The sequence below is a fragment of the Teleopsis dalmanni genome, chromosome 1 (assembly GCF_002237135.1).
Source record: "Teleopsis dalmanni isolate 2A chromosome 1, ASM223713v2, whole genome shotgun sequence".
NCBI lineage: Eukaryota > Metazoa > Arthropoda > Insecta > Diptera > Diopsidae > Teleopsis > Teleopsis dalmanni.
The window spans coordinates 197,365,691-197,384,592 of record NC_051846.1 but is presented as its reverse complement, the minus strand read 5'-3'; the positions used below and the strand labels follow the sequence as shown (position 1 = coordinate 197,384,592).

Below are 18,902 nucleotides of genomic sequence, written 5' to 3'. Positions count from 1 at the left end.
GCATAGCAATAAAACACCCTCAACTGTGCTGCTTCTGGTAAGATTTACTGCTACTCCTTCGAGACTCGGACAGCCAAGTGCAGGAACGTTTACACATAAAAGTTTAAGAAAGTGTTAAATGAAAAGTGTTGACAAATTTACAATTAATGTTGAAGTTTTAGTATCTTTGAGTTTGTATTAGTATGGAGAATTAGTATCCACCATAGCTGCCTTGGTTGACAAGTAAGGGAATTTTTTTTAATAAAAGTATATTAAAAGTGGTTTCGTGTTATATAGTATAAATATCATTATTAATTTATAATTGCTATTAATTTTGTCTAATAATTTGTAATTATAGCGATATCATTTTAAGTATTCATTTAGTAAATTGCATTATTTTATTTTAAATAGCATTAACCTTTTACACTCACGTTTATTTAGTTGAACCCTAGAACGAATATTTTACTACCCTTTAACAATGGCGCCAAATGTGTAGTAAAAAACGTGAAAGAGCTAAATGTGAGTTCTGTGCTTCCGAATACTATTTCGTTTATTTATCGTTTCGACATTTAAACGTATTTATATGCAAGCCGTAAGCCAAAACAGCAGCGAGTCAATTTCATTGGCAATTAAAAAGTTCATTGGTTATTGTGTTCATTTAATATGCCAGCCAAGCCCACAGCAAACCAAACCGCAAAGCGTTGCACCCTGGCATACTCGTAGTTGTACCCAGACCCAGACCAAAAGACAATGCTAAGACAGACCGCTGAATGGAGTGCAGTCAGCCGACCATAGACATGTGCAAATCCTTTACAGACAACCAATGCTCACCATTAGTATGTAAAGTGTAAACTAATGGGTGCAAACTTTAAATTTAAGCATCTCAACATTTTGGTGCACACAAAATTAAAAGAAGCGTGGGAAACGATTGTTAAAACAAAATAAAAGGAATATATCAAAGAAAAAAATAAAAATATAAGAAATATTGTAAAATAAAATTAAAAAAAAATTTCAAATAAAATTTGTATTTTTCTCTGCAGTAGCAGTCCAGTTACCATAATATAACTTTTCAACTATAGTTGAGTTGTGTGTGCAGTAAAATTCATACTGAAGAAACGACGTCTCAACAAACTTAATTTAGTTTGGCTAAAAAATTCATTTTCAAGCCACTTTGTAAAAGTTTATTAAAAATTATTAAAAATAAAGGAACAAAAAAGATAAATAAAAGACATGGAAAAGTAGCAGAGATCATCAATTGTGCTAAAGCGGTATTGTGTGGCTGGTTGGTCCTAAAAGTAGATAAAATAGCCGTACAATAACATGAACGTATGGCTATGTTGATATTCCATACCTACTACATATTGAAGAGTGGCATAAGCTCAGCCACTTTAATTCCTCTGAGCTTTTTTCTTTTATTTGCGACTTTTAACTTTTGCATGTAGTCATCGTTTTTGTATTCCTTGGAAAAATGCATTTAAGAGAAATAAACTGAAATGCTGAAGAAGACTGAACTGAACTCAACTGACTGAACGCCGCGAAATGCCTTAATGTGCACAACTTATACAAAAACTCATTAACAATAAGCCGTATGAAGAGGAAGCTACATAATAAAAAACAAAATTATTTTTTTTTATTTTAAGTTTCAAAAGAATCATTCATTTATGTTTTGGACACCAAAAAGTTAATGAAGTTTCTTCAGTTTAACATAAACATAAAGAAATAAAACTGAAACCAAGTCAAAGCAACATTATTAACTCCATTCCAATATTTGCAACTCCATTGGCGTTATTTTTGAATTACCAAATTAAGGACTCTTATATTAAATTTCCTTTTTCATAATATTTTAATATTAAAGTATGATTAAATACATATTAACATTTAAACTTTTACATCGATTTTGTTGTTTGCTTTTCTTTTCATACAAGAAATTATCTAAATTAATAAAAAAATTATTTTATATTATAAAAATAAGTAATATATTAAACCAATTTTATAATAAAGTTAATTAGAAACAAAATTGTTTATGTACTGCAAATGGTCTTTACATATGTTAAAGAAATTTAAACATTATTTACTAATTTTTCAAGATATTAAATGAAAATTACCTAACAAATTTTATACTTTTCTTAATGGGAAACGACTTTTAAATAATCAGAATTTCCCTCAAATTTTCTCTACAAAACCATGTATTTATTCTTATTTAACAATGCTTTAAGAGGGTTAAGAGTATTGAGTTAATGACAGCGTTAAGTGTAGAATGTCATGATTAACTGACCATTAATGGCACATGGCAGCATAGTATGATGAAACAATGTTATTTTAGGGTGATTACTATGCTTTTAATTTCAAAAATAAATGCAGTTAATTAAGGTTTCATATTAAAAACAGAAAGGATACTCACAGAATTTGAGAATTTTTCTTTAATTAAAAACCTTTGGCTTCATAAAATATATAATTACACTTTATACGAAAGTGTGATATTTGTTACAGCTTCAAATTCCTACAAGCATACTGTGAAGGAGCTGGTATAACTATAACCCGCAAATAAACCAATCATAATCTCAAAAAGAGGCCTTTTCTTAATAAAACGCGGCCAACTTAGAGATATGTGAATACATATCATTGAGCCATCCCATCTTTTATTAAATTGTTTAGCACATAAATAATTCAATAAGTGTTTTCATGATGTTACCGCTATCAAAATGATATTTAGGTGTTCCGAATCAGACCTAAAGCAATTCGACTGGATATCTTGTTTGACTTGCAGTTGTCGAAAACATCCCTGTGATCGAGAATACAGGTTAGAGGAATATTAAACTCCGTCTACGTCTCAGTTAAAGCCAGTTAGTGTAGCAGTCAAAAATCCTCCTGGACGTAAACTTTAAGTCGTCCTTTAGAAAACTTTAAAGCAGCTTGACTATGTGATAGTGTGTATTAATTCCGTCTGAATAACACTGCAAAGATCAGGAACAAGTGATAAGTCAGTTCTTTTGAGAAAATTCTACTGTCTATATCACTACATATTTTTGAGCCCTCAATGAAAATAGTTAGACCTTATCCTAATGAGAGATAACCCTATAGCCAGGACCTCAGGAAGTAAACTCAACAATAAATGGGAATAGGAAGGATGTAGTCAATATTTTTTGGAGTAACACTGTGGCCATAGTCAGTAGCCTTCCACTGTGAAGTAGCTTTGAGACTTGGAGTTGAAGATGCTGTCAAGCATTAGGCCCAATGCAATGGATGTTGTGATACTCAATGTACTATTAATACAGAGTTCAGCCATAAGCTGCACTCTATTAAATATCATACAGTATAAACATGTGTCTAAGGTCGTCCACCATATTGTGATGCAGTGCAATAGTATATACGTCTTATGACAGCCGTACAGAGCCTTTGAATTGTCTTTATAACCTTTTGTAAATAAAATTTTCCTTAATATAACATATCACATATCAAAAAATGAGATATCCAAGCGATAAACAAACTATTATATTAGCATATTTCAACAGTTCTCTTTGGATGTCTTCATAATAACCTCGCTGAAATGTTTTGATATTTTCGTATACAATTTTTAACTTATCAGACGAAAGCACTTAAATTATGTAGATATCCTCTGATTTTCAAAAACATCAGCATAACAAAGCAAATTCGTTTCGCTCGCTTTGAAACCAAAATGCAACAAGTGCAAATTTTAACAATTCTTCGCAATGTCAGGCGGGACGGGAGTGCAAGGTGGTCCACAATTGCAACTGCAACTATGCTAGTCAAGCAAACTCGTATGTGATTTGTATGCATGCGCATATAAGCACTGCATACATGTTACCACTGCCAAGCTCGTATTATAATATCAGTGGCAGCGCCGCATGTTCAGCACCTTTGGGAGATAGCGGCAACAAGTTGTACATCAATAGGCGGTGTCATAATTTTCACAGCAGGTGCCATTGCTAATGATTTAGAGCACACCAACACACCAGCGCACAAACACACAGTCACACAAACAAATGAACGTATGAACAAATAAGCACAGGAGCAAACAAACAGAAAAAATTAAGCAACAATGCCACAATAAAAAGTAAAGCAAAGTAGACAATAAAAACAAAAGGGAAAAAGTACCATGTCAATGTGACAGCTACTCTGTGTGAAGGAATAGTGGGAAGAGGTTGGTTGCAAGGAATATTTTAATGAGTAATAAAAAGTGAAAAATCTAAATTCAATGTGCCATGACACTGTTAACTCAAATCTGAAAACACACAATGCATTTGAGATAAGCGCCTTTGATCTTGAACTGCCTACTAAGTGCGTTCATTTAGTTTCACTGCGTACGTACTAATATAAACATAGATATACACACGCATTTAAAATGTTTCTGTATGTATTCTTTTTTTTTTAGCCGAGGGAAATTTTGTTGGTCAACTACATTGTTCATGTGAGATTTATCACACGATAAAATTTATTGAAATACACACATTGGCCATTCTTCGTTTCTCTTTACACGTGTATTTGTAATTTGTAGTTCTTTTGTATATAGAATAAAATAAATTTGTGTTTGAAGTCAAAAGAATGAAAATAAAATAAAATGAAAACCGACACAAATTGGAAAACAATTCATTATTCATTATTCATAAAAGAAATTAGTGCGTAGACAGTTTAGCGACGTCAGAGTGGCGCCACCGAAGTAAAGGTGAGCCATCCACACTTGTTACCGTTTGAAAAGCCATTAACCACAGCATTATATGCAACACAGCACTGTCCAATCATCGCACATACACATATACATAGATACATATCTACGCAGTTGTAAGTTTTTAATGAAGAAAAACTCGCCTACATTAAAAATTGGCGTTGTTGGTACTCTGCTCTGATCTCTACCGAAAGATCGATTAATCAAATCAAGTTGTAGTTACTTGTTGTAATATACATAATGCATAATATCACTGTTGGCTTGTATGCCTGCGTCCGCAGAACAGTTGTAGTTGTTACCGCAACTATACACTTCAACTATGATAAGTAGAGGAATTTCTGTTTATAAATTGAATATTCCATTTCAGTGCGGTTGCAAAAATGTGTGCATAAATCTATGCGCCAAAACCTCGTAATTTAGCAATTTAATTGCAACTCGACATTGTAATTACTCCAATTAAGTGCAAGTTAAAATCAAGAATTAAGCGCCAAATCGTTTCAATTGTAGGCACAGTAGTGGTTCGTAGTGGGGTTCGTATTCAATGCATTCGTATGCCAACTACAACATGCAGAGGCCGAAGAAACTAGAACATTGCGAAAATTGCGGTGTTAAGGTAAGTTCAAGCACGTTTACAAAAGCGGCTGCTTACCTCTAATAACAATTAACTTTGCCATAGAACATGATTTTCTACACCTGATGAAAAATGTTTATATTGGTGAAGAATTTTACAGTTATTTGATTGCTACTGGATAAGGATCATTTTTAAAATTCCTCAATTTTTGCGATAAAATTTGATATTCAATACTAAATATTTAAAGCAAATTAATAATTATCAAAGATTGTATATTAAACGGAATTAAACTTAATTGTAAATAAGTTCAAAGTTAAAACAACACAATTTTTTATATATATTAATTTTTTTGAAATGTGTGAATTTTTAAAGTATTATATATCTCTGATTATTTTTAACAAAGGACCAAAATGACTAAGCAAAACCATAGAATCGTAGGTATGACCTGATATTTACGTAGTTATATGACCATAACAACCTGTATCGGCCTGCAGCATTTTTTTTTTAAGCAACACTGCTGTGTGTCCGTCTTCTTCACTCTTCTACATCAACTGCGTTCAGTACTCCCTTAACTTAATCACTCCATTCCAGAGATATGATTTACTTCTACGTATTTTTCAATTAAATACCATATTCGCTTGAGCATCGTGATCCATTCTCACAACATGACCCAGCCAAAGGCGCTGGATGTTGATTTGCTGAATTCAATCAATGTAGCGATAAAGCTCGTGGATCAGATGAGGTTTTTTATTAGCAAGTCAAGAGCAATTTTTTCATTCGTGATTTACTTTTAATATAGTTTTCATTATCAATTGATTAATCAATATATAAACACTTGAGATTATTTTAATAACATTCCAGATATTTTGTTAGATTAATAAAATCTTAATAAAATTAACAGCGCTTTTATATTATTTGACAATTGAAAATGTATGTGGTATTTTAAATATTTGATATATTATGTTCATTTGCAAATTAAAAGTTTAAATCTAAATTAAAATATTACAATAAACGAAGTTAAAAATGAATAAAGTAATATATAAAATATCTGATTGTATATATCTGATTGAGTATCAGTCACATGTTCGATTGGGCTACAAAATTTGTGTAAAAAATAATAGATGGAGAGTAAATCTAGATTTGGCAATCCATAATGACTTAACTATAACACTAAACTACAGTTTAAAAATTTCAAAACATTATTGATATAAAATATATAATTACATATAATTTTTATAATATATATTACGTATATATGATATAATCTTTAAGATTGCACAACATTTTATGACAATTTTATTGCATTTTATTGCTTTATTTATTTAAAGCAATATGCATTGTTCAATATGTATATATTTATTTACTTATATTTATAAATATATATATTTAATTTAAGTATGAAGATTTTAACATACAGTGATGTTTACTAATAGTTCATATTTGGTGTAATAAATATTATTAAAAAAAAAAAAATGTGATATATATGAAACGTTTTCTTCTTGTTGTGAGAATAGCCCAATTTTAAAATTTAATTACCTGTTTAAACCAAAGATCATGAAAAAGTTATTAAAAACTTATCTATGGTATTTATCGTGGAAGAAGAAATGATCAATTCTTTATATAACCGAGTAAAAACTAGCATACAGAATTATCTTATATTTCAAACAAAATACATTAGCTTCTAAGTGAAAGGATATTTTATGCTCTTTGAAAGTGAAGAAATATAGCTATTTTGCTGAACATGAATATTTTTGATTTACAAGAAATACAATATGTATATCTCATTTAAACATGGTATGAATTATATATACTTTAAACTACTTTCTATATACTATTAGAAAAACTAATTTAATTCGGTTTATGCATTGAACTAATTGATGGTTTTAATTTAAAATTGTACTTTCAATAATAAAAATGCGGAAATATCTGCATTAACAAGAACACGTCTGCTTTTATGTTACAATTGGCACAGCAGCAGCAGCAGCACCATTGGTTCCAAGTACCTCAACTGCATTAAAACTGCATATATAGAATTTATGTTCAATTTGCTTGTTGTAATTATCTGTAAATAGCAGCTTCCGCAAATTTTCCGTTTCTTGCAAGATTTTATACGCGAATTTTGTGCTTTTTATACTTATTTCCCTTTATGTATCTATTGCTTGTTGGTAGCTGGCGGTCGTTGATAGTTAGATTGTTGGTTAAGTTTAACCAAATTAACCCGATACCAATAAATTAGCAAGATTAAAATGCTACCATTGTAGGTTGTGAGTTGGCATGTAAGAGAATTACAGAGTGTCGGGAAGTCGATTGCTTTCTCTACCACATTGGCGAAATTATTTTTAAGTTGTTTTAAATTTAATTTTATTTATTTACCTATAGACAAGAATACTCGTTCAAATGTATATCCATATATAAGTACATTCTTTTGGCTGTAAACGAAATTAAACTGGTTACCGTTGAGCGGTAGCTGTTCAAGTAGGAATCAAGAAGTATAACTCCTACCTTGACTTGTTTTTTTATTTATTCACGTGTAGCGCGGAATTCCTGTGCCTGTTTCTTATATCTGCACCCATGCCTCTAGGAACAAGAGGTATGGAGCCGTTGCTGTAGAAGATTGCGATGCATGCAGTTGCGCATGGCTACTGTGTGTGCGCTTTAGACGAATTAACACAATTGCTACATAATCAGAGTAAATTATTTTACAACTTCTTCTGTAGATTCAGGCAGTAGATCAGTTACTTTCTTTTCAATGTGAAATTATGTTATTGTTGTTATTGTTGTTATTATTGTTGCACTTGAACAATTTAATTTAGTTTTATGTAGTTTTTATGGTTTTCTTTTGGTTTGTTTGGCTTAATTAAATGTACCACTTCTTTTATTCACTCTGTCATACATATCTATATATGATGAGATAAGCCATATTTATGTATATAGATATTTAAGTGCTGGTACCGTTACATATTTAAGCGTGCGCAGTAGTTAGTTTTATTTTACAGCCAGACTTAGATGTTAATCATACGCAGTGTAGGCTTTCAGTTTCGAGGTTATAAAGAGTTTTATGATCTAATTTAGTCTGGGTTTTGCTTAGAATAACTCAGCAATGAGTTCATTTCTTCTATGCATATTTAAACATTCTAATATGTATTTGCTTAAAAGTGGGTAACTTAAATTGATGTGTGTTCGACACTTTATTAAATTGAAATTGTTTTCATTTCATGTTGCAGGCGTTATTGATATTACACCGAAAGTCATTATATATTAATTGACTTCGAATGCCTTTCAGTTGGTTTGGGTCGACTTGAATTGTTCGAGTTTTTAGCATAAATTATAAATTTTTAACTTTGTCTGTTGTTAAACAACTTTTACTGTATTGTAATTTTATGTGAGTTTCATTGTTCGACTTGTTTCATTTTTCGCTTGTTTTCATTTCTCAAATTAAGTGTTGAAAGCTTACAGAAATACAACTGCAAATTAAAGCGATCGAATATAAAAAACAATTGCTTGTAATTTGGCTCAGAATTCAATAAAAATGTGTAAAATAATAAACAATTAAAATTAATTTCATTTATAAATTATTTCAGTACAAGCTACAAAACATGAATCCTAAAAATTAAAAAGACATTTAAGCATGTATCTGCGAGTTTGAAGAGTGCAAATTAGGTACAAGAGGCAGGAATTTGAAACAATTTTCTTTAAGGACAGTTTATTAATTATGTGTATATTAAACAGTTATATACAAGCTAAAAAGTCCCTTAATGTAGTATGAAATAATTATAAGGTATTAAAAAAAATGTTTGCAATTTATTTTTAATGCCTTAACAATATGCCAATTTGTGTAAATAAATTTGTTAAGATTAGAAAAATCTTTATTAAATATTAAATTTATTAATTCTATTTTTAATTATATATTATTATACTTATTATTATAAACCAATGATGTAATAATTCTATTCTATAATGACCCATAATTTTTTATAACATTAAATTTTTTTTGTCGAAAGTGAAGCGTTTTATGCCGAAAAGAGCCTATTTAAAAGCCAGGGTTTGAATAGAAATGAAAATACAACAATTAAAGTTTTAGTTAATTTATTGAAATTTGGCTTTGGCTGATCGCTGAATATTACCAAGTACTTATCATCAGCGGTCTCTGAAAATATTCAATTTTTTTAATTAGTTTATAGTCCTTATATAATTTGTTTGGACTGTAAGTGTCAGGCTTTTTTAAGATATTAACAATTTTTACTAAGTAATTCTGAGATTCTCCATTTTTCACAGTTGTTAAGTTTGAATAAATAGTTTCTTATAAAAAAATCCATTTTATAAATCATTTTAATTAATAAAATATATGTCATTCGAAGACGAATGAAATGCTTGGAATCAGGTCACACCGATGAGAGTCTTAAATGACTAAGAGAGATCCTATCTCGTGACTCTACGCACTCCGTGGGTAGTATAAAGTCTATAGAAATAACATATCTGCTTTGTACTCCCTTCACCGTGCTATATAAAAAGCAAAAACAAAAAAAAGGACAATAGCTTTATATTTTAAAAACGCAATTTTGATTAAACACTGATTTAGATGATGCATGTTAGTTATACAAAATGCTGTTATAACATTATACACCCTATTAGACGTTTATAAAGAGGCTCTATGCATCACATTCGAAATTCCCATAGATACCGTTTAGATGCTTTACAGATATGCAGACAGACTTAGTATTGATCAAGAATTTATACAGTTTTTGGCGTATACTGAATCAAAGTAATAGTGTTATAAATATCTTGGAGAACTTTTATCATTGAAAATGTTTATACAAGTATTCTTGAATGGTTTTTTTGTGAAATTATCCTTTAGCGCGTTCTTTTTTGTATTTTTGGTGCTGTTATCTTACGCTATGACTATGGTTTATTGTTATGTACACACCTAGACTGTCTATTATAGTAAAGTTATAGAGTCCACTTTGTTATTGATATAAATTCAATTAAGCAGTACAATTAATTTACTGGAATATATTCATAATTTACAGTATAGTTGATACTCAGTAAATTTTGTTTTATATATGGTTGCAAAAAAATTTAAATATTTATTTTATTTAATGTGTTCGAACTTCTTCGAAATATTTATTTTTATTATTTTCTCAACTAAAATTATTATAATCAATCGCAAATCTGGCGCTATATAACCAAACAAAGACTTCAAAACAATGAAATTAAAGTAAAAAAATAACTCAACACCATATGCTAAAGTGATATTGTTGCGAAATATGTTTGACGAGGATATTGGCATCTTAAAAAGGAAGCAAAAAAAGATTACAAAAAAATCTATATTGTCTATTTTTTTGAACACAAAAGTGTATCCAATCTATTTAATGCCGGCGTCTTGTTTGTTCCGATTTGACCCAACCTTACCGTAGACAAATTTTACTAAATTTAATTTCGAAACATTCATCAAAAACGAAAACTTAATGCAAGGTAACACTATATTGAATTTCTGTTGAATGTTGCCACAGATTGCCCTCAGAAACACAGACTCAGTTGCAGATAGCAACAAATTGTGTAGCTAATCTTCAAGGCGCAGAGGCGCAGCATACAAGAGCTCAGCGGTGAGTCTGTGCGGCACACATTTTTATTTTTCGATTTGTAAATGAAACAAGTGTCAGGATTTATGATCTTCCGTTATGCTCACTGGAAATGTGGGAGAGTGTTGAAGTCGGAATTAAAACTGAGTTTATTTCTTTTCGATTCGGATTGACTTTAATGACTTCCTCTTGCACATATTATTAGATTTCGATTCAGTTCTTCGGCAATTATAGTTTTGTTTGTATGTCTTCCACAGCAGAGCAACAAAATAAATAAATCATATCAGTGCCTTCAACATTTCATAGAGAAGAGGTTTTATTTTCTTTTTAGCAGGTAAATTAAAATTTCAAGAAAACAAAAGCCGAAATTAGTACGGCGATTTTATTTGGTAACAATGATAAATGGCTTTGTTCAATAATACCGTCACGAATTTGTATTTAGTTAGTTTTGTTGTAGAAATTTTAATTATGAAACAAGTTTTTTTTCAATCAAAAATTTTAAATAAATTTATTTTCATGGGAAGTTTATTAATTTTTAATCGGTTTCTTTTTATCATTTTAGGATCATCCAAGTTTGCGTGGGACTCCGTTAGCTATGCTGGCGGCACAATGTAATAAACTGTCTAGCAAATCACCGCCACCGTTGGCTGATGCTGCTGTCGGTAAAGGTTTTCACCCATGGAAGAAAAGTCCCATTTCTCCAACAAGTGGTGGTGGTGGAAATAGTGGTTCAGCTGGTTCACTCTCTAATACAGGACAACATTCACCATGCGCCATATCATCAGCTTCATCGTCAGCCTCTTCAGGCAGTGGTTTGGGTATTGGTGGTTCTTCGACTTCAGCTTCATCACGTGGCTTACCCTCTAGCACTATCAACACAATGGTTAATATTACAGCAAGGTAAGTATCTTAAACAACTGCGTTTTAAAATTTTTGTTCTTGAGACAATTGTTATAATTGAAAATAATTTCAGCATTTATCCTTACAGTCGCCCGTTATCATCGTCCTGTGCCGCAGTTAGCAGCCCAACAGGCTATGGCAGTGATCTGTATTTTCCAAACACAGGATCAGCAACTGGCGGAATGGTAGCTGACAACCACCATATGCATCAAGGATTGTTAGGAAAAGTAGAGGGTGCCACATTTGGTTCCGTCTACTCACGTCACCCATACGATTGGCCATTTAATGCAGTGACAGCTTCAGCACATAAAGCCGCTGAAGCGGCTAGTGTAAATACGGGTTGGTGGGATATGCATAGTGCTGCTGGTAGTTGGCTCGATATGGGTGGTGCCGGCATGCATTCAACTATGGCAAACTATGCTACAGCTGGTTCTGATTACTCCACAGCACTATCTCACTCATTATCAAATACTGCACATTTACTCGGTTCTGGTCAACACTTACTGCAAGATACTTACAAAAGCATGTTGCCAGGTCAAGGAGTAGGTGGTTTTTCACTACCACATAGTTCTCCTTCAGCAGTCTCTTCAGCCACCTCGCCACAAGGTGGCAGTGGAACAACGCCATCACCACGTTCACAACGTCGTTATGCTGGTCGCGCCACTTGCGATTGTCCAAACTGTCAAGAAGCAGAGCGTTTAGGACCCGCTGGTGTGCACTTGCGCAAAAAGAATATACACTCGTGTCACATACCTGGTTGCGGTAAAGTGTATGGTAAAACGTCACATTTAAAGGCACATTTACGATGGCATACGGGAGAACGTCCATTTGTGTGCAATTGGCTATTTTGCGGTAAGCGTTTCACACGCTCAGATGAGCTACAACGCCATTTACGCACACACACAGGTGAAAAGCGTTTCGCATGTCCCATTTGCAATAAGCGCTTTATGCGTAGTGATCATTTAGCTAAACATGTGAAAACTCATAATGGCACAAATGGCAGTACTGGCATTAAGAAAGGTTCCTCTGAATCATGCAGTGATTCAGAAGAAACTGCAAACCAATCAAATGAGTCTAATGGTATTGGTAGTAGTGTTGGGCAAGCAAATAATGGTGGAAGTCATCCAGGTACACCGACTTCTCATCAATCAGGTGGACAATCTACTACACCAACTGGTGGTGTGTTAAATAGTGGGTTGCATATGTCATCGCCACATCACATGTCAAGTGGTTCTCCAGTAATGCTACATCAGCAACAACAGCATCATCAACAGCAACATCAGGCACAGCAGCAACATCAACAGCACCAACAACAATCACATCCACATGCACATTTACATCATCATCATCACCATCATTTGGTAGGCAGTTCAGCACCCAGTCCTGGTTTGGATCATCACAGCACTTTAGTAGATATTAAACCTCCGATGGTTTGAGGTTCACTTGGACCCTTTCTGTTTACTAACTAAACAGAGCAGGGTTCCATTAAACAAAGCAACAGAGCTGCAACAAGTGTTGGGAAATGGTCAACACTTAATGTAAACTACATAATTTATTGGTTATTGTTTTTATTTGTAATTTTAAAAATATTATCCATAAGGTATTATTGAATTTTTATTTATAATTAAGATTCTGTAAAATAACTAGTTCAACTTTAATAATAAAATTTTTATATGTGTTTAAATATTAAAGCTGCTTTACTAAAAAATATTGTAAATACGAGCTACGATTTTCGGAAAAGTTCACTTAAATTTCATGTAAAAATGGCAAAAATTTTAATTATAATTAAAAAGGAATATTTAAAATAATGTAAATAGTTTAATTAAAAATTTACATGAACAATTTGATTAGTTTTTCTAGTTTAAGAAAACCAAATTTGCTTAGAAATCTAGCTGAGCCCCTCGCTTATGATTATCTACACGTCTCCCTAAAATGATCAATAAAAATATCTTATCGCTACATAAATTTAATGTAATTTTAATTAAGATGAAAATAGTGTTGATATTTTCTAGTCGAATTATTTAAAGTTATTTAAAACAATTTTGAGCTAAGAAAACTTGTATTTTGTTAAAATTCAATTAAAACTTGATTCTCTTCTTTTTAATACTTTATAGCTTTTTTTGTAAAAAGTAATATATTTGGTAGTTAGACTTAAAATATATTTTGTTGATTTTTAGCTTAAATTAAAAATCTTGATTATATAAATAATTGTTAGTTAAGAAAAACGAGTAAACAACTGCAGCTTAAATAGTTTTAATACCAAATTAAATTAAAATAATATTTAATGTTTTGGGATAATTAGGAGGGCTTCACTTTTACACTGAATGAATAAGTAAAATAACTATTGTACGTTTTTTATAATATTCAGATTGCAAATTTTAAAACTAAATAATTTTATATGTGAAGCCTAAATTATGTCTTACATTAGAACAGAATATGTAAATGTATAAAAGGTAAATTAAAATATTATAAAAATTTCTTTATTCATTAATAAAATTAATAAATGTGTGCAAAAAATAATTGTTATATTTACTTAATTTAATTTATGGCAAATTTATTTACCATTGTTGTTAGTGTTAATAAATTTAGTTTATTATAATTATAACATTTATAATTAAAATGAATTTTAATTAACGATAATGTTAATTATTTTATGGTAAACTTTAATATCACAGGGATTATTTGGGTGATAAATTTTATAATAATATATAAGTAATACTTTCAAAAATACTATTCCAATTCATATCTTTGAAAATATATTTCTATTTATTGAAAGTATTTCACCCCTTCTTTCGATATTTTAATTTACAAATGTTTAGAGATGCTTTCTCTCATCATTTGTATCTCATATAAGGAAATACTGAGCGATTATTTTTCGGGGATGAAATATGAACAGCAAAAAATGTACTGGGTTAAACATATTTTGGGATTAAAATTGTCTTATTTTTTTAATATGAAATTAATAATTTATTTTCAAAACTTAAAGATTTGAGATTGAGAAAGTTAAAATAAATCAGTTCGCAAATTTTAAATTAATTTTAAACATTATAATTTAATTTATTTACATTTCTTTTATACCACTTATTTAAAATGGTTGTAGAAAGATATTAACTCCATTCGACCCAGTGACCTCTACTTAATATATCATACTCCAAAATGAAAACATTTTTGTATGTAATTTGCAGTTTGCTTCAATTATCTAAATAATAATATACATTGTTAGCGGGACTTCTTTAATCGATTAATTATATTAGAAGTGCTGTATTTACTAACATATCAATTTAAAATATGAAATTTCAATGAAAATATATTTCCTTCTGAAATTTTTGTAGATAAAAATAAACGAATGTTATGTATTTTTTTACTTATTTATATTCAAAGATACAATGCACAGCCCAAAGATAGGCTAGAAGACACGTTACCTGGTGTCTGACAAGGCACTGTGGGGTGAAGTACCACCTTAACATAGATCTTTCAGCGACCAGTATCTGTCGATTTTAATAAATGGATGTCTGAACACATTATTTATGGGATAGACTTATGCCGCCTTGAAACATGTGAACTAATGTAAAACTTTCAAAGGTTTTCTAAAAGCCCGATAATTGGTTAAAATAAGTGCGGCAAGTATTTAGGTAGGAACGATATATATTTGCTTTTAGCGTTAATTTAATTATATTGGAATCCTTGTTGAGTATGTTTATACCCGTTCTATGAAATGAATTGTCGGGACTATCCATAGAGACTACTATTTCGGTATATCACTTCTACTTTTAATATAAATGTCATTCACCGGAGTATCCTCAAGGGGTTCAAGAATATATAGTCTTTGTTGTAAGCCAGATCTGAAGTACAGATCAGGTAGGGGAATTGCAAGTGTAATTTGCAAAATTAAACCTTAAGTTAGATTAGGTCTTAAAGGCACATATTGATATGAACATCAATGCTTGCCCACTTTAAATTTCCAGAAGAACGGGAGCAATATGAACTATTGTTTCCATATTAATCCATTTCGTTTTTAGATTCGGTAAGTTGACTCTGAGAGGCTAGCGTGGAAATGGTTTATTATACATTAAAGTCGTTTCGTATTTAGTCCAGAGTAAAAACATGGAAAGTGATTGATCGATTCTACCTCTTCTTCAACATGGTATCCTCTGCGTAGTCCATTTGTTAGAATATACCAGCATCGAAGTATTCTTGCAATAGTATAGTGTCCCAAAAATATTTCAGTAAGCATATGAACTATAGGTTTGTTGAAAGCTATAATATCTTTCGATATAAAAATTTTTAAAATCTGGAACGCTATACTGTGCTAGACTGATTGAGCAGCTTCACAAAAAATAATGTTTGGAAAGGCATTAAATTATGTCACTCATTTTTTGAATGTTGGCTAAGTAATATCGAAGTAGATTGTAACAAAAAGATGTATTTGTGGAATAGGTTTTTAGTTAAACTGAATTAAATTAATAAGATGTTATTCAAAGAAAAGGACTTCGATTATAGGTGAACAATAACTAATCTTTAATTTGAGAAATGACGCATTGACAACTCATAATATTATATTATAAAGCTTTGGTTTCAGTAAATATATATCCTAATTTATGAAATATAAACGAATTTGTATCTTCTGCCATTGGCTCAGTTTTGCTAAATAATTTATATTAGTAATAGATATAATAAGTATCTATATTAATAACATAAATAATTCCAAGACCACTAATGATGGGCATTTGGCAATATTCAAAACAGCTGTATGGTCAGGTAAAATTCAATTAATTAAAATACCTCTTTATCGAAAACAATAGTTTACATTCAGTATATAGTTTCTTTCATTAAAACGGACGTTAAACATTAATTGAATAATTTATTAAATAATCCAACAATGATTAAAGTCAATTACATATTCTTTTTTTTTGAAAATCCGGTCTAGAAACTAAATTGTATCCGTGATAATTTCAGTAGACTTAAGACGTTAACTAATTCATCCATCATTTTAAATATTATTAAATAAAAAATTAATTACGCTAGAAATCTCATTAGTTTAAAAAGTTTTGAGTTCATTCATCTCTACCAAAAATTAATGTCCTCTTCAAACTGAATTGTCCCAAGTTCAAGCTCATCAATTTGATTTTCAATTAACTCCAATAACTGCTCAATCATCCTTTGCCCTAAAAGCAATCGCTGAATAGCAATAAATGCGCCGCTTAATCTCTCGACCAGCCCAAAAAGGGCAGTACCACTTTATTAAGGACTTTTAAATGCACAGATACGAGTACCAGTTCCAACCGAATCCATTTACCACCCACATTTGCTCAATAAAAGTTAGAGTTTTTGCTTTTTTAAGTGTGTTACATTATTGCACAAATGCTTTATATTGGATAAAATCTGGATTCTGCAACATATAAACAAACAATAAAAGTCCTTGAATCGAGCGTATGGATGCGATTATGTGATTCACAGTGGGGTTAGTTTAACGTTGATGGGAGAATTTAAATTGTGAAGCATCAACAATTCATAACCATAAAATATGTTCCAACTCAAGTCGCATTAGAAGGGTCGCTTGAAATCGACGGATTCAATCGTGCGAGGGTGAATTTCCAATGAGCGATTTTAACTTGTGGCATGGGTTGTTGGTGCAAACCATCATTGAAGGGGGATAATACAATACTGTGAAGTGAATATTTTGAAGTTTATTTAACAATCTCCAACCATGATGACACATCATAACAGTTTATCACTGTTTTGGTATAAAGAAATTTTTGTCAAGCGGTTGAACTCAATTGAAGTGATTTGAATTTTATTAACGGAGATTTGTATACAAGCATGTATCTGTAAACTGATTAATTTTTTATATGGTATCAAGTTTGGGGTCTTATTTGCTGTTGGTATTATGAGTTAGGATATTAGACTTTTGTATTTTGCTATATAAAATAAAACTTAAAAAAAAATTAAATAGCTTTACAGTTTGAATTTCAACGAAAATAACATTAAACTCAATTATTAATTTTATTTAAAAAATATTGTATTTTATGCAAATGTGCTTTGTAAATCCTTTTGGAAATTATTTACAATGGAACTATATGCAATTAATTATCATTCAAACATATAACTCTTGTATCCAATATCAACACAAACAACAACAAAAATATCTAACAGGGATTTACACAACTCATTTGCGTCTGGTGTCACATGAGCAACTCCTGCTGTGCTTTGTAAAAGGATGCTCAGCTCATGGGTTTTTATCTTTATTTTGGGTTAATATTTTCCAAAAAAATATTCGAATATTCGAATTTCAAAGGGAAAACAACGACAATAGGACATGTAGTAAATTACAATATGAGTTCTGCTCTTAAAATAAATTAACAAATAAGAGAAAAATCTAACTACGCGGCATTGCATCTTTGATGATAGCATCGGTTTGCATACGTGTAAATTAATACTTTGGCAGAGCTGTTGAAAAACATTAATTTGTGGGGATAATAATTAGAAATATGACAATATTTAACTAAATTATATTAATTGAAATTTGATTTAATTATTTATAAGTTAATTAAGATACAATCATTTAATTCAGTTTTGTAAGTATAAGGTTATATTGCAAGGTTATATCAGGGTAGCATGAGTATCGTGATTTAATGTATTTATACTCTTCGAACGTACCGCATATATATCATTGATGTGTAAAACTATATTTCTTTTTAAAACTATAAAAATTCGTTATTTTCTAAAAATCTAGAACTATCTTTTTAATAGAGAATTTTAGTACACTTACAGTACTAACTCAACTTAAATAATAAATAAATATTGTGAAACCATAACAAAATAAACTTTGGGGTATGTATGTTTCATAAATGGATCTAACATATTATAATAAAGTATAATAATTTTTTTAAGCTATACTTAACATAAACATACCTGTAGAATGGTTATCGCAATCTTTGAAAAGAACTAACCTAAATGCTGCACTTTCTAGCTTTGTATACATATAGGTATATTGACTGTAAGCAATAATGTAGGAATTTATCGTTTCTAGAATTAGATAATCTTTTCTTTTGCAATCGATTTCACAGCTAATACTGTCCGCATATCCATTATTGTGCTGGTCTGAAATTTGTGTAGTTCTGTGTCGCTAAGGAGATACATCTTATATTGGATTTACACGTGAATTTTTTTTGTAATTTTAGCTGTCAAA

At 30.6% G+C, this 18,902-nt stretch overlaps 1 protein-coding gene across 1 annotated transcript; it reads left to right on the top strand.

The window, feature by feature from the left end:
- The first annotated feature begins 5,228 nt into the window (after positions 1-5,228).
- Positions 5,229-13,752, top strand: LOC119667027 (transcription factor Sp9). Its single transcript, XM_038076306.1, has 3 exons — positions 5,229-5,276; positions 11,376-11,713; positions 11,787-13,752. Exons 1-3 carry the CDS (start codon positions 5,229-5,231, stop codon positions 13,147-13,149), a joined length of 1,749 nt encoding a protein of 582 aa, XP_037932234.1. The 3' UTR covers positions 13,150-13,752.
- The last annotated feature ends 5,150 nt before the right edge of the window (positions 13,753-18,902 follow it).